This window comes from Neoarius graeffei, chromosome 21 (genome assembly GCF_027579695.1).
Source record: "Neoarius graeffei isolate fNeoGra1 chromosome 21, fNeoGra1.pri, whole genome shotgun sequence".
NCBI classification, from domain to species: Eukaryota; Metazoa; Chordata; class Actinopteri; order Siluriformes; family Ariidae; genus Neoarius; species Neoarius graeffei.
The window spans coordinates 35,141,094-35,154,679 of NC_083589.1; the positions used below are offsets into that span (position 1 = coordinate 35,141,094).

The following is a 13,586-nucleotide window of genomic DNA, read 5'->3' on the forward strand; positions in this document are numbered from 1 at the left end:
AGAATTTATTATGTTTCATGTAAGGCTTTTCCTCAGAGCCTGAAAAGGTATAGATTTAAATTAGAGTCTCCTGCAAATATCGTATGTTTTACGGTTTTGTTTTGGTTTTTTGTTTGTTTTATATATACTGCATGTGGCTTCTGTTATGTGAAACAGTCAAGATAAATATGGCCAGTAGCAAATGCATTCATGCCACAGTAGATCCTCACATCCCGTCATTAAATATAAGTGATTTGCTACTGTAACGTTTAAAGCATTGACATACGCCTTTATGAAATGACACAATTTTAGATAACCTACCTCTACTCAGTGGCTATCAGTCAATTGTGCAGAAGCCAGATACTTACAAACAAACTCAGCAGATACATACAAATCATTCACTGATTAGTAGCTAATGTTATCTAAATTGAAACATGACTAACACCATATAGCTAGGTAGCTAAGCACAGACTCGCAGTTACCAAAGGACTGGCCCCCCACTGTACCCCAAGCTATGTAATAGGCGAGAGGCAGAGGGCTATAGAAGTGAAGATTGGCGCTACATAATGCACATTAAGGTCCTGGTCAGTACTGGGATGGGAGACTGCCTGGGAAGACCAGGTCCTGGTATGGGAGGGACTAACTGAGCACAGAACATGCATTCACATAAACCTAACCCTAATCTTAACCCTTTTCAAACTAATACATTAATATAGAGCATGAAACCCCCAAAGTGTAGACTCCTGTCCTAAAGACAGAGGTAAAGTTGGTTTACAGTCACTGCATATTAGAGTTTCATTGAGTTTTATATGTATAATCATATATAATTTATTATTATACATACAGGACACTTTTTGGATGGAATAAAAACATGTACTCTATTCCCTTCTAGCGGGTTTCATTCATTTGGTTTGATAGCATGCAATATTGTTAGCATATCGCTACATATATTATGTTACTCTACTCCGTGGAGAATGAGCATTGAATATGGTTTATGTATTGCATGGGTGTCAAAACAACATGACGTTATACATCGGAAACATAAAACTTCCCCACTAGTGAGCAGCTGTGACAATTTGTAAACAAACATCGCCACCAGGTTTGCTTCGTTAAATATGGAAAAGTTTGAGAGAATGTTGAAAGAGAAAGACACATGGAACACCCCGAAAGGAATGCGTATGTATAATAATAATAATAATAATAATAATATTGGCTGGCTTTTTTCATGGAATATCAGATATATTCCATTCTAGCTGAATGGAATATATCTGATATTCCATGAAAAAACAGCCAATATTATTTAAATACTGTATAATGTAATGAAACACTTCTTTTCAAAATTCTCATTTTAATGTAGTGCATTTGTTTTTTGTTGGTGTTCATTTAAAGGTGCCCTTCCACCAAAAACGTTTAATACTGGCTCTTTTTGAAATACCATAGTTCACTCCGAGTTGCATATGCATGCTGCATGTGAAAATGTAATTCTACCCCCATTTCCTGTATTAGCTTATGAAAGAAAATAGTCGGAAAAACGAGCGGATCTGAAAAAGCCATACGATCTTACGTCACTTCGTAAATTAGTATTCATGGCCTCGCCCACCTTGGCTTGCGACCGCCCATGGGAAGGAAGTTCGGATTTAAGCGCGAGGAGAGATAGCAGAGCCAGTGTTGCCAGATTGGGCGGTTTTAAGTGCATTTTGGCGGATTTGAACATATTTTGGGCTGGAAAACGTCAGCAGTATCTGGGAACACTGAGCAGAGCCCATCTCGTCAGTAGCTAACGAAGAGGACTTAACAGCAAGTTGAAAACATGTCTGAACAAGTTCGTGCCTGTGTTATTTGTGGCAGTAAGACATCAACGTTGCATTACTTGCCCAAGATAGAAGAGATGAAGAATAAATGGTTGGAATTTATCTTTGGAACACCACCAGCGAAGTATAATGCAGCGTTAGTACTGTGTTCTGATCATTTCAACTACAGTGACTTTTCAAACTTCGGTGCCTTCGGTAGTGGTTTTGCTTTGAGGTTGCATTTAATCCCTGGATCTGTACCGTCAAGACGATCGACCACCAGCTCACAAGCTGTAAGTAAAACATGAACTTTTTGTTAGAAGGTTTTTGTTACAAAATAGCATGTTCATATTCTCCACGTTAGCATGCACGACATGGTCACAAGCTAGGCAGGGATGAGAGTTTTCTGCTTTTTCTGAGTAAAAAATGACCTTTTTATATTATGCCAAATCCGTTGAGAATTTTTTTTTTTATTAATTTCGGGGGGTTGGGGTATGTTCCTTCATGCTGTTCAAACTTTATTAACTCCAACGATGTTTACACATTATTTGTAAGTCGCCATCTTTAGTCTCGTTTAAATCTCGTTGAATGTGATGTAAAATCCGTGTTATCTACATTGTTATTGGTCAAAACATCGACGTAAAGACCATAATAGCCAATCAAAACAGTTTTTACAAAGACACCCACATTCTTTTTTTAAGTCACTCATTCATTTTATTTGTTTGTTTGTTCAGTAAAAACTAGGGCTGCGTACCGTGAAAATCAATTCGGTACAGGTCCAAAATACCGGATCATGAAGTACCGGTACTGTACCGATATAAATTTACACCAAGTATCTGCTTATTTTGTGACTGAAGATGCATAAATCCTACCACAAAGACGAAAATTTAGCACTGGAAAAGACGTAAAATGCCGCGCTGAAACTTGAAATCAGAGCCATCTTTGATTTGAGATCCTCTCGCCACAGTCTCAAGAGACATTGCGAGAGCTTGGCTGATCCAGTGTTCTGATTGGTCAAAAAGACTCAAAAGCAGGTCAGCCATTTTTCCCTTTGCTGGCATTGGCAGCCTTTGTTGCTTTGTGTAATTTTGCCGCGTAAGTTAAAGGCCGCGGACTGCGCGTAGTTTGTAGTACTCTAGTGTAGTCACTTCTCGCTGTGAGACAACTTATGACTTTTTGTCCCAAGTTAACTATAGGGTGACTGAGAAGTGAGGTAGGAAACCTAGTTATGTTCGGTTTTCTTTGAATAAAGATACTGACAAGTTGTCAACAGTTTATAAATGTTTCTGTCATTATTGAAGAAGTTCAGAAGAATTTGTCAAATTGTTCAGGTACAGGTCCGGACCTGTACCTAAACCTCTGTACCGGTACCTGTTGTTACGTTTAGGTACGCAGCCCTAGTAAAAACCCAAACATTTGTTGAATTTTTCTTATTTCCTCGCATCGCACCTCAATGATGCACGGTATTTTTTTCCCTTCGTGGTTTGTTCCTTCTCTCTCACCGTAGTAAGACACCCACATCCGCTTGTTCTGACTCACTGACGGTAGCGTCACAGTGCTGTTAGCCAATCAGAGGTAACACGTTTACATGTCATGAATATTAATGAGTAAGAGCTGAAATCCTGTCGTTCTCTCCCCACCCACTCCTCCAACAAACTAGAACAGCCTGAAACAGGAGAACCACAGCATTTTTTTCACCAAAACCGGCTCACAGGGCATTCATTCATACTAGAGACCACCGCACAATTAATGAAAAAATGATGCAAGGAGACCTTTAAAAAATATTGATTTTCTATTTCAAAACACAAAATATGCTGTAAAATAAAAATTAAAAAAACAAATATAAAATGTAGTGCTGTACTGTAAAGTAATATTCCACTTCAGTGAATCTCACCTTCAAAAAATGTAAATCTCAATTTTGAGATTTTATTACTGTATGACTTCTCTAAGACTTTTGTGTAATCCCATCCCACTGTATTGAATCCATACTGTATCCTAATACTGCAATATGTCAGATATCCTGCAAAATAAATGACTTGGTAGAATCCTACATAATTGCCCAGGTCATGCGCTTTTTAGATGGTCCCTTACTGACTCCATAAAGTGCTGGTGACCTGCGTTTCTAAAAGGATAGCTTTAGTGGCCTTTTACAAGATGAATTTTTAAAACCAACTTGCATTCATGCGACAGTACATTCTCATGCCTTTTCATTTAACAGAAATGATTAGCTTCAGTAATATCTCAAGCAAGGGCAGCATGGGTTCAGTGGTTAGCACTGTCGCCTCACAACAAGCAGGTTCTCGGTTCGAACCTGCTGGTCAGCCGTGGCCTTTCTCGCATGTTTTCCACAAGCTTCCAGGTGCTCTGGTTTTTGACCAAAGACCTGTAGATTAGTCAGGTGGCTACTCTAAATTGCCGATAGGTGTGAATGTCTGTTTGTGTTAGCCTTGTGATAGACTGGCAACCTATCCAGGGTGTACCCTGCCTCTCACCTGAAGTCAGCTGGGATTGGCTCCAGCTTACCTATGACCCTCAGTAGGATAAAAATAAATAAATAAATCTGCCAATACATATGCGCACTGAAAAGAAAAATAGTATGCTTTTCCATTTTTAGCTAGTTTCTTCGTGCGTATGTACCTGGGCCCACCATGTGGTCTGTTTGATATACTACATTTATTCCGAAAAGGTACTTGACATTTAGGCAGTGGGACAAACCACCAAGGCTCAGTAAAACATATTTCCATTATGTGCATGTAGTTCAAAAGAGTATAATACATGAACACCGTATAAAGTTACAGTCCGAGTAGAATGATGAGCATAACAGTACATTACTGAACCACAAAAGGACCACAGGATGAAAATAAATTACAGTATATGTTTTGGTGGGGCGGCACGGTGGTGTAGTGGTTAGCGCTGTCGCCTCACAGCAAGAAGGTCCTGGGTTCGAGCCCCGGGGCCGGTGAGGGCCTTTCTGTGCGGAGTTTGCATGTTCTCCCCGTGTCCGCGTGGGTTTCCTCCGGGTGCTCCGGTTTCCCCCACAGTCCAAAGACATGCAGGTTAGGCTAACTGGTGACTCTAAATTGACCGTAGGTGTGAATGTGAATGGTTGTCTGTGTCTATGTGTCAGCCCTGTGATGACCTGGCGACTTGTCCAGGGTGTACCCCGCCTTTCGCCCGTAGTCAGCTGGGATAGGCTCCAGCTTGCCTGCGACCCTGTAGAAGGATAAAGCGGCTAGAGATAATTCATGAATGAATGAATATGTTTTGGTGGCTCTGGAACCATTCATAAACTCACTTCTCCCCTCTCATAAACTCAAGAATCCACCCTACCTTGTTTTTATTAGGTGGGAGGAAACCAGGGCATGCAAAGGAAATACATATAAACAAGTGGGCAAACATGCACAGAAACATCACTCAGCAACATAAGCCACTGCATCACAATGTCACACAGTCAATCAAATGAAAAAATAATAATAATAAAAAAAAAAAAAACCAGAAAGACGATAAAGCAGAAATTACCTTCAAACATAGGACATATCTTCCTCCAGGCTGTGATTCCTCCTTCACTGGTGTACTGACCCAATGCAGTCTCCAGGAAAAAGACAGGGATGCCACAGAAGATGAGGAAGACAAAGTAAGGAATGAAGAACACACCTACACATAGATACAAGGGAGTCTGGGGTTATTTGTGTAGATTTTTTTTTCTACTAAATATGACAATAGAATTCAGTAAAATGAAAAGCAGTAATAATCAGCTCATTATTCTAAACAAAAAGACATCGTATTTAAAAAGCCTGGCTTCTGTTTCTAAAGATCAGCAGCTAAAGAAAAAGGAGAGTTTTGTTTAAAAAGTGCATGACTCTGTGGGCGTTGACTATTCATCATCATGAGCATTTCAAAAGACTCATAATGCGAAACCTGTTCACTGGCCTGTTTAAACCTGCTTTATTTGCTGTTTCTTTGATATTAATCCTGCACATTCATACAAAATGAATACAAAACTCAAAACCCAGACACCCCATCTCCTGCACCTGACCCCCCATCCCTCTTTCTCTCTCTTTCCTCCCCCTCTCTTACCCCTTTCTCTCGCTTTCTCTCCCCTTACTCCCCTCCCTCTCTCTTCCCCCTTCTTCCTACCCCTTCTCCCGTTTCTCTCTCTCCTTCCTCCCCTCCCTCTCCCTTCCCCCTTCTCCTGTCTCTCTCTCCTTCCTCCCCTCTCTCTCGCTTTCTCTCCCTTCCTCCCCTCCCTCTCTCTTCCCCTTCTCCCCTCTTTCTTGCTTTCTCTCCCCTTACTCCCCTCCCTCTCTCTTCTCCTTCTCTCTCTTCTTCCTCCCCTCCTTCTCTCTTCCCCCTTCTCCTGTCTCTTTCTTTCTCTCCTTCCTCCCCTCCCTCTCTCTTCTCCTCTGTCTCTCTCTCCTTCCTCCCCTCCCTCTTTCTTCCCCCTTCTCCCCTGTCTCTCTTTCCTCCCCTCTCTCTCTCTCTCCCCCTTCCTCACCTCCCTCTCCCCTTCCCCCTCCCTCTCCCCTTCCCCCCTCCCTCTCCCCTTCCCCCCTCCCTCTCCCCTTCCCCCCTTCCTTCCCTCCTCACCTCCTCCATTCTTGTAGCAGAGATAAGGAAAGCGCCATACATTGCCCAGGCCAATGATTTCACCAGCCATGGACAGCAGAAACTCAGTCTTGTTGGCCCACTTCTCTCTCTGCCCTGCTGTTGTTCCTTTGCCCTTCTCGGTACATATCTGAGGATCCTCAGCAGTCTTGATTGTGGCATCTCCTCTTCTAGCCTCTGGCATGATGACTATCTTTCTGTCACACTGAAGTTGCACCAAAAACTGGGGTGTTGTCATGCATTTGGAATATTTAATTTGCATATCCATACATGTTTCAGCAAGTTCTGGCCAGTAAGATCACACATTGTGCTATAAAACATTATGTCTATAAAGTAATTAAATTGTGCATAGTTTTTATCTCGTATAAGTGCTAAATAAAGTGCAAAGTCTGCCTCAGATGTTAGTAAATATCTCGGAACAACAGTCCCCCCCCAGTCAATGCAGGGTGTGTTCATTGTGTGCTATTTCATGTGTGATATGAAAATGTATTGCATGCATATAACTATGTAAAAAAGCGCATGGATGAAGCTGTGAGAGAAATGTGCAGTGCAGATTCACTTACCAGAGATTCCCGCTGGAGCTTGCGTGCTCTGTGGAAACGTGAAGAATGCGCATGGATTAAGTTCAAGATGAGAGTAAAGGCAGCGCGCACGAGGACAGACGTAAATCAAACCACACGGGGGCGTGTCCAAAGAGCAAGTGAACTGTGAGTGGCCCGCTGTCAGACAAATACTAGTCCATCCAAATAGGGCTGTCGGAGTGAAAGCGATAATAACACATTAACACAAATTCCTTTTCATGCCACTAATTTTTTGCAAGCATGTAATTTTTTTTATATGCTTAGAATTTAATTCTGGCCTAATTGTAATTATTGCAATAGGATTCCAAATACTCTAGAAACATTCCATTTTGTTATGAATCATATATATATATATATATATATATATATATATATATATATATATATATATTTCGAACATGTGTGAACAGTAAAAGCAAAACAAAATTAAGTAACCATACTCACAGGGATCGAAACGGGAATTTGGGAGCACTGGTCCATTTGGACCAGTGCCTCTCAGAGGTACTGGTCCGAATGGAGTAGCACTGGTCCGTATTTATAATTACAAATTTCAAGCCGATTTTATATATTTATTCATATAATACAACCATATTATACATGAGTGATCAATTTCAACTGTCTATAAACTTCTTCCTCAGTCATCTCATTATCATCACAATCTTCGAAACCCTCATCCAGATCATCATCATCATCTATCGGGTCATACACCACATCATGCTGCGCCTCCTCGTCATCTTCATCTTCAACCTCCTCATTCTGTCTCTCCTGGGGCTCTACATCTCCTGCCACATACTCCCTCTCATCACCTGCAGGCTGCTCTGGCTCATCATACTTGTTGAGCGATATCTGTTTGTTTTGATAGCTGTCAGAAATGTCAAGCCAAGGACTTTTAAACTTCGCGGGGGTCTAATCTATCTGACCAATAGCGGTTCAAGTTACATTTGTCTTCACGGGCAGCAACGAAAATGAACGGGAAGAAACGAAACTTCGCGCAGCCATGCTGCGTGTAGCGGTGTATACTGCGCACGTAAACAATATGACGGCGCCCGCGTCTATGCCAACTTGACAAATGTCTCACAAAATCTATTGAAATTATCGTAAAAAACTGTAAAATAGACCAAGTTCTGCTTAAAATGGGTGAGAATCGTTGATAGAAACCATCGAGGCAGTGAGTAGTTTGATATATATATATATATATATATATATATATATATATATATATATATATAGCGTGGTGAGCCAGTCGCCCACTCGGTCGAGTACATGTTGTCACTAGTCGCCTGTACCCTTTCCAACTCGCACTGGCGAGTGGGCGACCGCCCGTTTCGATCTCTGTACTCATAGCAAAAAGAAAATGAAATAAAAAGAAATATACATAATGACTAATTTACTACTGGGTCATTCCATGTCAATTCACACAAATACCCAAAACCTCCCCAGTGACACCTCTTCAATTTGCCTTATTTTTATTTTCTTAGTGCCTTATGATGTCAAATGAAAGAATCCAAAATTTTAGCTTCCTAGCTCGAACGGTTTTTGAGTTATGGCCCTTCAAAGTTTGGATGCCACGCCCACTTTTGGGGTCCGGGAATTGCGCACTTAATTTGCAAGCATTTTTGGAGGTCCGTATTTTTTGTTCTAAGGGGGATATAGACCTGTAAATTGCTATATCTATGTATTCTGGCCCTGTCTATCAGATTCTGCACCTAAAAATAGCACAGGTTTATTAACTCTATAGATATTAACCCCTTAAAAGTGGATTTTTTTAATGACACAATTTTTTTGACATTTTGGAGGTCCATATCTTGGAAAGTTTTTATGTTGATGGGGTTTCAACTGATTTATCATCATATTTGGGAACTCTACTGTGTACTTAGAGAGTTTCAGGGCACTCAGAGCTTTGGTGGGGGTACAAGAGGACCCCAAATATGGCTTCGGGACAAAATTACCATTTGATACGCCCTACTTCAGGCCATTAGTTGGCCATGTGGGCACATGATGACTGGAATGAACCTTTAACCCTATCAACAGACTGTCATGGTCCTACCTGTGGGCTTCTCTCTTCAGGTAACATCTCCACTCAGCATTACCAGCCACACCCGCTCTCACTTCCTCTTATTAACTTTCAGTGACTGTCATTGGCTGTTGCCGATCACCTGCTTCCCCCCTGTGTGTATTTAAGCTGCAGTTCTCCCAAGCCTCAGTGTCAGATCGTCTGCAACTTCCAGCGTGATAACCTGCTCTGTGTTCCTACTACTCTGACTCCTGACTATTTTCTGTTCCGTCTGACTCTGTCTGCTCTCCAGCCCCGGTAACCTAATCTGCCTTCTGTCCTGTCGACTCTGCCTCTTGCCTGCCTCTCCTGTACCTTCGCCTGATCTCCAGCCTGCCCAGCCCTGCTGCTCGCCTGCCTCTCCATCAGCCTGGTGTGAGCAGCCCTACTCTCCAGCCCCAGTAACCTGACCCTGCATTTCTGTCCCCTATCTTGCTATCTGATCTGTGACTCTGTGTTCCAGCCTGCTCCCTAACTCCAGACTGCTGAGGGACAACTGCTGGGAGGCTGCCTGTAACCCAAATGCTGTCAGCCTACAGCTACACCTCTCTGACAATGCCTGATCCTGTCTGATCTCAGAAGCTAAGCAGGGTTGGGCCTGGTCAGTACTTGGATGGGAGACCACAGATGTCACCACCATGCTCCCACCAGCCATCCCTGCCTCTCAGTCCTCCTGCCACTGAACTTCACACACACATTCTCCCTTTTCCCAATAAACTGTGGTTTGAGTGCATTTGATCTCCTCTCCTGTCTGGTCCCTGACAGAACGATCTGACCAAGACATGGAGTCAGTGCCTGAACCCTCTGCCCTAGACCGGTTGCAGCGCATGGAAGGGGATGTCTGCTGACATTGCAGCCCTGATCCAGCTTGGTCAACAGCAACAATGACTGGACCAAGCATTCCAGCTGCTCACCGCCCTAGCACTCGATGCCCCAGAACCCAAGGTCGGCAGTCCAGAGCATTTTGACAGTGACCCCTCCCAAGTCCGTGCTTTCCTGACCAGCTGCCGGTTGCTGTTTGACCTGCAGCCCAGAACCTTCGCGAAGGTGGCCTTCATCATCACTCATCTGACTGGCCGCACCCGCCTGTGGGGGACTGCTGAGTATGAACGCCGGACACCGGCGTGTGCCTCCTTCTCCCTGTTTGCAGTGGAGATGATTAAAGTCTTCGACCTGGGCTCGTCATCAGTAGAGGCATCCGGAGGACTGATGAGTATTCGCCAAGGCAGACGTACAGTGGCTGACTACTCGATCGATTTCCGGACCTTGGCCCGGCGCAGCAAGTGGAACATGCAGGCACTGGTGGACGCCTTTCTGCTCAGCCTGGCCGACTACATGAAGGACGAATTGGTCTCGTATGAACAACCGTCGACACTCGATGAGGCCATCGCCCTGGCCGTCCGCATTGACTGCCGGGTCCAGACCCATCGACGAGAGAGGGCCCGCCAGACTCAGTCAGTCATCAGCGCATGGAGAAGCCCGAGCTCGCCGGACATAGGAGGGGCCCGGCTGGGTTCAATGATCCTCCAATCCTCCACCAGCCAGAAACCTATGCTCCAAGTTTGCCTTCGTCTGTCGGATTCCACCCACACCCTGGCCGCCCTGGTTGACTCTGGCGCCGAGGCTAACATCATGGACACCGAGCTTGCGCGCCAGTTGGGTCTGCAAAGCCATCATTTACCCTCTCCCGTTCCAGCCAGGGCGCTGGATGGCCATCTCCTTGGCACCGTCACCCGCCTCACTGCCCCTGTCCCGATGACTCTGTCTGGTAACCACCATGAAACCATCCAGTTTCACCTGCTCCGTTCCCCCGGCCAACCTCTCATCCTGGGCTATCCATGGCTCCGCCAGCACAGTCCTCACCTCGACTGGGCCACTGGAGCGATAAGAGAATGGGGCAAGGACTGCCACCGGACCTGCTTACGAGCCGCCACTCTAACCTCTCGTACTCCACCTGCCAGCTCTGCCCCCGACCTCACTAATGTCCCAGTGTGTTATCACAGCCTTCGGGAGGTATTCAGCAAAGCCAAGGCCACTTCCTTGCCCCCTCACCGGCCCTACGACTGCACCATTGATCTCCTCCCAGGCACTGCACCACCCAAGGGCCGTCTCTACTCTCTGTCCGCCCCGGAAAGGAAGGCGATGGAGGCCTACATCAGTGACTCTCTGGCTGCCGGCCTCATCCGTCCATCCTCTTCTCCCACCGGCGCTGGGTTCTTCTTCATCGGAAAGAAGGATGGATCCCTGCGTCCCTGCATCGATTACAGGGGTCTCAACGACATCACCGTCAAGAACCAATACCCTCTCCCACTGCTTACCTCCGCCTTCGAGCTGCTCCAGGGAGCCACGATCTTCACCAAACTCGATCTCCAGAATGACTATCACCTGGTTCGGATAAGGGAGGGAGACGAGTGGAAGACCGCGTTCAACACCCCCACCGGTCACTATGAATACCGGGTGATGCCGTTTGGCCTTACCAACGTGCCAGCGGTATTCCAGGCTCTGGTGAATGATGTCCTACGAGATATGCTGAACAAGTTCGTGTTCGTTTTCCTCGACGACATCCTGATCTTCTCAAAAACCCTGTCCGAACACACCCAGCATGTCCAGCAAGTGCTGCGTCGTCTCCTTGAAAACTCCCTCTTCGTCAAGGCAGAGAAGTGTGAGTTTCACGCCAAGTCTGTGGTGTTCCTGGGGTACATCGTGGCAGAGGGGAGCATCCAGATGGACCCTGCCAAAGTCTCAGCAGTGACTTCATGGCCAGTACCAGAGAGCAGGAAAAAGCTTCAGCAGTTCCTGGGCTTCGCTAATTTCTACAGGAAATTCATTCGTAATTACAGCACCATTGCGTCACCCCTCACCGCCTTGACCAGCACCAAACAGCCCTTCACCTGGACTCCGGCTGCCAACGAAGCCTTTGCCACCCTCAAGGCTCGGTTCACCACTGCTCCCGTCCTCCAGATGCCAGATGTGGAGCGGCAATTCATCGTTGAGGTGGACGCCTCGGATGTGGGAGTCAGGGCAGTGCTTTCACAGAGGTCAGCAGATGACAACAAACTCCACCCCTGTGCGTTCTTCTCCTGCCGGCTATCGCCGGCCAAACGCAATTATGACATAGGCAACCGGGAACTGCTGGCGGTCAAGCTCGCCCTGGAGGAATGGCGTTACTGGCTGGAGGGGTGCGTAGTCCCATTCCTGGTCTGGACAGACCATAAGAATCTGGAATACATCCGCACCGCCAAACGACTCAACCCCAGACAGGCCCGCTGGGCTCTCTTTTTCACCAGATTCAATTTCACCCTTTCATACCGGCCCGGATCTCGCAACACCAAGCCTGACGCACTCTCCCACCAGTTCCAGAAGGATGATGTCTCCTCCAAGGATCCGGCTCCCATCCTACCTGACCCCTGTATCGTTGCTGCTCTGACCTGGGACATTGAAGAACGAGTGCGGGAAGCCCTCCGTGACCAACCCAGCCCCAGCGCATGCCCTGCAAGTCGCCTCTTTGTTCCTGAAGACCTGCGATCCCAGGTTATACAATGGGGACACGACTCCCGTCTAGCCTGCCACCCTGGTTCCACTCGCACCTACCATCTGCTCGCCCAATGGTTCTGGTGGCCGTGTATGAGCAGGGATGTGCGAGACTTCGTCCGAGCCTGCCCTACCTGTAATCAGAATAAATCCTCCAGCCGGCCTCCTGCCGGTTTGCTCCAGCCTCTGCCCGTGCCTATGCGACCCTGGTCCCACATTTCCCTGGATTTTGTTACGGGTCTGCCCCCTTCTAATGGGATGACTGTCATACTCACCATCGTGGACCGTTTTAGCAAAATGGCACACTTTGTTCCCTTCCCAAAACTACCATCGGCCAAAGAGACCACCCAGATTGTCCTGCAGCAGGTCTTCCACATCCATGGGCTGCCCAGGGACATTGTTTCGGACCGGGGGCCGCAATTCACCTCCTCTTTCTGGAAGGAATTCTGTCACCTGCTCGGGGCCACCGCCAGCCTCACCTCCGGATTCCGACCCCAGTCCAACGGCCAGTCTGAGCGGACTAACCAGGAGTTGGAGAAGGCACTTCGGTGCATGGCATCACGCAACCCTAGGGCCTGGTGTGAGCATCTGCTGTGGGTGGAATACTCTCACAACTCCCTCACCAGCTCAGCCACTGGACTGTCCCCATTCCACTGCGTGTATGGCTACCAACCACCCCTGTTCCCCAGCCAGGAGGGAGAGGTTACCTGCCCGTCTGCCCTCACCTATGCACGCCGATGCCGCCGCACCTGGTCTCAAGCCCACGCTGCACTCCTCAAGTCAGTCACCAGCTACTCCATTGGAGCCAACCGACAGAGGATGCCTGCGCCCACCTACCGGGTGGGCCAGAAGGTGTGGTTGTCAGCCAAGGACCTGCCCCTCCAGGTGGAGTCTCGTAAGCTGGCACCTCGGTTTGTCAGACCATTTCCGATCCAGAGGATAATCATCCAGTCTGCTGTCCGGCTCCGACTGCCCAAGTCTATGAGAGTGCACCCCACCTTCCACGTCTCAAAGATTAAGCCAGTGCACGAGAGCCCGCTGGTTCCA

General features: G+C 46.6%; 1 protein-coding gene across 2 annotated transcripts in view; it reads right to left on the reverse strand.

Moving 5' to 3' along the window:
- Positions 1-7,054, reverse strand: part of LOC132869702 (sodium- and chloride-dependent GABA transporter 2-like) — a 63,263-nt gene extending 56,209 nt beyond the window's left edge. The window contains exons 1-3 of one of the 2 annotated variants that reach the window (XM_060903030.1): positions 6,938-7,054; positions 6,357-6,579; positions 5,289-5,423 (exon numbers count right to left, since the gene is read on the reverse strand). In XM_060903030.1, coding sequence (XP_060759013.1) covers positions 5,289-5,423; positions 6,357-6,558 — 337 coding nt within the window. In that variant the 5' untranslated portion in view covers positions 6,559-6,579; positions 6,938-7,054. Of the gene's footprint in view, positions 1-5,288; positions 5,424-6,356; positions 6,598-6,937 lie in introns of both variants that reach the window. The other variant, XM_060903031.1, reaches the window with a different exon arrangement.
- Positions 7,055-13,586: the final 6,532 nt, after the last annotated feature.